The sequence below is a fragment of the Malaclemys terrapin genome, chromosome 13 (genome assembly GCF_027887155.1).
Source record: "Malaclemys terrapin pileata isolate rMalTer1 chromosome 13, rMalTer1.hap1, whole genome shotgun sequence".
NCBI lineage: Eukaryota > Metazoa > Chordata > Testudines > Emydidae > Malaclemys > Malaclemys terrapin.
In genome coordinates this window covers 45,644,340-45,649,685 of record NC_071517.1, presented here as the reverse complement: position 1 = coordinate 45,649,685, position 5,346 = coordinate 45,644,340, and the positions used below count along the sequence as shown (strand labels likewise).

The 5,346-nt window shown below is 62.7% G+C and overlaps 1 protein-coding gene across 1 annotated transcript; it reads left to right on the top strand.

Annotated features, from left to right (window-relative positions):
* Positions 1–1,673: 1,673 nt before the first annotated feature.
* On the top strand, positions 1,674–5,126 carry LOC128847569 (antigen-presenting glycoprotein CD1d-like). The gene is made up of 6 exons (XM_054047092.1): positions 1,674–2,336; positions 2,562–2,840; positions 3,472–3,756; positions 4,132–4,428; positions 4,831–4,930; positions 5,007–5,126. The coding sequence occupies exons 1-6, from the start codon at positions 2,288–2,290 to the stop codon at positions 5,044–5,046; spliced, it is 1,050 nt and encodes a 349-aa protein (XP_053903067.1). The 5' UTR covers positions 1,674–2,287; the 3' UTR covers positions 5,047–5,126.
* Positions 5,127–5,346: the final 220 nt, after the last annotated feature.

The window sequence follows — 5,346 nt, the reverse complement described above, 5'->3', positions numbered from 1 at the left end:
ACTTAACTGCTTAAATGTAATCGTTATTTGCTTAGTAACTGTTACCAGGGACGGGGGGGGTAGAGGGAGGAATGGGGGGGGGAAGGGAGGGCTAGAGGGGGAATGTGGGGGATGAGGCTTAACAGCAAAATGTATAAAAGAAGAAAAACTGTTTCTGTTGGTGTGCTTGATCTGAGACGTGCCAGTCTCCTCACACCGCTTTGAGATCTCAAATAAACTTTGTTTGCTTCTCCCCCTGGTGTGTTTATTGACGCGAAGCACACCGGGAGCGGTCCTCGGGCCCTCTGTGCCGGCAGCAGTAACACAGCGATAACAACAGTCCTGGCTGGGGAGGGGAAGTGGGTTCGAGTGGTGGGAGGGGCGAGCTAATCAGGACTCCTGGGTTCTCTCCCTGGCTCTGGGAGGGGGCTGGGGTCCAGTGGGTTAGAGCAGGGGGGCTGGGAGCCAGGACTCCTGGGTCCTGTCCCCAGTGTAGGAGTGTTGCGGAGTGTGGGGGAGTCAGGGCCCTGCACCCCTCTTCCTGAGATTCACTGCGACTCTCAACCAGCCAGTAAAGCAGAAGGTTTATTTAAGGACAGGAACACAGTCTCAAGCAGAGCGTGTAGGTACGACCAGACCCCCTCAATTAGGTCCCTCTGGGAGGTTCAGGGAGCTTAGACCCCAGCTTGGGGTTCCCTGCGTTGCACCACCCAGCCCCAACCGAAACTAAACTCCCAGCCCCTCCCGCTGCTCCTCTCCTTTGTTCAGTCTCCCGGGCAGAAGGTGTTAATTCTCCCCACCCCCGTTCCTGGCTCAGGTTACAGCTCAGGTAGCTTCCTTCAAGGGAAGTCCCCCATCCCCACTGCAACCCCCCTGCAACATTCCCAGGTCAAATCTGCCCTGCTCCCTGCTCCGTCACATCTCCCCCCCCTTCGAGACTGAACTGAGCGGGGTCACTCTGACCAGTGACCTGGGGAAGTTCAGGGCTCCCTCTCCGGGACAATGCGTCCGCTATCAGGTTGTCACGTCCCTTCACATGGACAACGTCCATGTCATAATCCTGCAGGAGCAGGCTCCACTCAGGAGCTTGGCGTTGGCTCCTTTCATCTGGTGCAGCCAGGTCAGGGGAGAGTGGTCGGTGTGCACGGTGAAGTGACGCCCAAAGAGATATGGCTCTAGTTTCTTGAGGGCCCACACCATGGCCAGGCATTCCTTCTCGATGGCCGCGTAGTTCTGCTCCCGGGGTAGCAACTTCTTGCTCAGGTACACGATGGGGTGTCTCTCCCCCTTTTCATCCTCCTGCATTAACACCGCCCCCAGTCCTGTGTCTGAGGCATCGGTGAACACCATAAAGGGCTTGTCAAAGTCTGGGTTTGCCAGAACTGGGCCACTGACCAGAGCCTCCTTCAGCGCCCGGAGAGCCTAGGGGAAGGGTGGGGCTGTACTGCAGGGAGTGGGGGGGGGCAGCAGGGGGCTCTCCCCAGGCAGTCAGGGCTCCTCATGGCCCCAGGGCGGCGCTAGGGGCTGTACTGCAGGGAGCGGGGCGGGGGCAGCAGGGGGCTCTCCCCGGGCGGTCAGGGCTCCCCATGGCCCCAGGGCGGCGCTAGGGGCTGTACTGCAGGGGGTGGGGCGGGGGCAGCAGGGGGCTCTCCCCAGGCAGTCAGGGCTCCTCATGGCCCCAGGGCGGCGCTAGGGGCTGTACTGCAGGGAGCGGGGTGAGGGCACCAGGGGGCTCTTCCCGGGCAGTCAGGGCTGACCCGATGCCCCAGGGCAGTGCGGGGGCTTTGCGGGGAGCAGCGGTACCGCAGGCTGGAGGAGATGGAGGGGGCGTCACACACACTTGTACTGTGGCGGCTAAATGGCGCACAGTGTAGCTGCTGTTTGTGGGCAGGAGAGAAGTCTCCCCCCAGGAGCGGGAGCGGCTTTGTCGCAGGAGAGCTGTTCACACCCGCACTTTGCCTGGGTAAAACATTTGTCCTTCGGAGGTGTTAAAAAAACCCTCCCAAACAACAAAAGTTTTCCCAGTGTGGACCTAGCCTGAGTCTGCTGGGGACAGGGCCTGGTCCTTCTGACCTTGCTGTCAGGGATCCCCCTCCCGCGCGGCCCCCGCTCCCCGACTCACTCTGCCCTCATTGGCTCGGGGCTGGCAGCTGCGGGCACAGAGCTGAGCAGACAGAGAGAAAAAGAGAAGTTGACGGTCTGAGAGGCGTGTGGGCTGCGGAGGAACTGAAAGCACGTGGGGATCCTGGGCCCCTCGTCCCGCTGCCCTGACGCCCACCAGAGCCCGGGTCCCCCTTCCCCTGCCGGGATGCTGCTCGCTCTGCTGCTCCTCCCCTGGGCATGGGGGGCCCTGGCCAGTAAGTGGGGACCCCCCCCTGCTGGTTTTGCTGCAGGGATGCGTGGGGATGGTGTAGTACTAGGGGCAGGGTGGGGAAGTACCAGGCTGGGGGAGTAGGACGGGGGAGGCAGGTTAGGGATCAGCAGGGAGACCCCGTAGTGCAAGATAGTTTACGGGACAGAGACTCATTAATCTCTCTCCCCACCCGCTTTGTCCTCCACCTGTTCCCTGCCCCCTGCCCCAGCCTCCCCTCCTGTCCCCCCAGCGTCTGTCACCCTCCGGCTGCTCCAAATCAACGTCTTCCACAACGCCAGCTCCACGGACATGGACGGGATGGCCCTGCTGGGCGACCTGGAGACCCACTCCATGGACTGCAGCACCTGCGAGATCCGCTTCCTGCAGCCCTGGGCCCAGCAGGGCCTGACCCCGAAGCAGTGGCAGGACCTGGAGCTGCTGATCCATCGCTACCTGTTCAACTTCAACCGGACTGTGAACAGATTAGCCCAGCACCACGGAGGGAGCTGTGAGTATGGAGCGGTCTGAGGGGATCCCTCACTCCACCCACCCGGGGTGCTGAGAACTGACACACTCACCACAGCCACTGAGTGTGTCATTGGGGACAAGACAGCGAGTCCCTGGCCCTTTGGCTGATTGGAGCCGGCATCCCCCAGAGGGGAAACACCCGTGTCCCATTCTCCACCCCAGAGTCAGCCAGCCAGGTTTGGGGCCAGACTGTAGCCTGAACTTCCTAGAGGGGAAAGGCCCCAGGTCCCACTCCCTGAGCCGAGGCTCCTAGTGTTTCCTGACATGTACCCATAGCCTTTGAAAGCAGGTCATTTGTGGGGGGGGGTCTGTATCTCAGGAACCCCGTAGCCAAGGGGCCCCAAATTTGCACCACAAACTCTGCCTCAGGCACCGCTGTAACGCAGCATTTTTCAAGCCAATCTGACAATGCCCGTGAAAAATCAGCTTTAAACAGAAACTGCAACTTACCCTTAACTCCAGCCAGGGGCGCCCACAATCCTGCCAACGTCGTGTGGCCCAACATCCTCATGGCACCTGACGTTATGTCTTTACTTCCCCCGTCTGTCTATTTCTGCCCCCTCCTGTGACCTCTGGACGCCCGTCCTCATCCCCTGCCCTTCCTGTTCCAGACCCCTTTGTTACCCAGGTCTCCCTCGGCTGCGAGCTGCACCCCAACGGCACCTCGAGGGGATTCTATGACGCCGCGGTGAACGGCGAGGACTTCATCAGCTTCGACGTGGACGGAGGCGAATGGGTCGCTCGGCAGGAGGACAATGTGGCTGCGCTCTACACGCGGGACCTTCTCAACCGGGATAAGGGCACAAGAAGCACGATTCAGTTTCTCCTGAGAATAACGTGTGTCAGTGAGCTCCAGAGCTTTGTCCAGTACGGGAACGAGTCTCTGGAGAGGCAAGGTGAGGCTGGACACCACTCGCTGCCATGCAGACACCTCTGGGGTAGGGTGTGCTTGCTGTTTATACAGGGATCCCGCACCCAGTGCTCATATGCAGCCACCTCTGGATTGAGGCCTGGGGGCTGTTTATACAGGAAGTACAAATGCAGCTATATCTGGGGTGCAGCACAGTAGCCATTTCATGGCCGCACTGCAGACCAGTTTAGGACAGGAAGTGAAGGGGGATTCCCTCACCACTGGTAACTGCAGGATCTGGCCAGGACAGCAGGGCCAACGCCTGACCCCGGGGAATGGAGCTGGGCTTGGCTAGTGAGTCCCTGAGGCTCAGACTGAATCGTCCCCTCTCCCCCGCCCCGTCTCTCTCCTCCTGTCTCAGAGCGGCCGGTCGCCGTGGTGTTTGCCCGAGCGCCTCCCCCAGCCGGGACCCCCGCGCCGGTACTGCTGGTTTGCCGGGTCACCGGTTTCTACCCCCGGCCCGTCCGCGTGGCCTGGCTGCAGGACGGGGAGGAGGTGGGGCCGGGCGGGCGGCTGAACTCCAGCGGGATCCTGCCCAACGCGGACCTGACCTACCAGCTGCGCAGCTCCCTGGCCGTGGGGCCGGGCGCCGGGCACAGCTACGCCTGCCGGGTGCAGCACAGCAGCCTGGGGGGCCGGAGCCTGCTGATCCCCTGGGGTAGGTGCACGTCCCCGGGTGGGGGTGGGGGGGGCGTGGTCTCTGGGGCTTTTCCTGCATGTCCTGAGTGGGACAGGGGTGGGTCCAGGCAGCGGGATTGGGGCGGAGGGAGGCAGAGAAGGTGGGTGGGGGTGTGGCGATAGATCAGGGGGAGCAGGATGGAGGAGCTGAGGGGAACGGGACAAGACTGGGATGGGGGAGCAGGACTAGAGTGTGGGGAAGCTGAGGGGGTGGGAAGGTGGGGGGAGAAGGTGGAACTGTGGGGGAGGCAGAGGGAACAGGATGGGGGGCTGAGGGCAGTGGGGAGGGGGTAGAGACTATGGGGGGACTGCAGGGGTTCGTTGAGGGAACAGGGCCCACACTCCTGTCCCCGTTCCCAGCACGGCACCCCCTGTGTTACAGAGCAGAGCAGGCCCTGGGGCCCCGGCCTGGTCGTGGGCATCACCCTGGGGGTTGTGGCCGTAGCCGCCATGGCCGTGGTGCTGTGGCGGTGCAGACGCAGGTGAGTCCTCCCCTCTCTGGGGTGGGGGTGGGGCCGTTGCACCCCCTAACCCATCCCCTCTGCTCTCTCCTTCCAGGGGCTACCAGGATGTTGGACCAGGGGAGTCCAGTCCCTGAGGGGGCGGCACCGGCCCTGGCCCCAGCATGGGGATCGGCCCCTCTCCTGGGGACATGGCACTCAGGGCTGGGTCTGTGCCCGGCTCCAGAGCTGAGGGTGCCGAAGGCAGGACTGGATCGGGGCCCTGGGAGATCGGGGTGGGGGGTGGGATTCTCCTCCCTCTGGGACCTTGGGGGCACATTGGACACTTGGGGGCGCTGTGGGATCGCTGGGATCCAGGATCTGTGGGGAGCCAGCGCTGGCCTGTGCCATTCAATAAACCTTTCAGGGAGGGGCTGCCCAGCGGGCCCCCGGGGCTG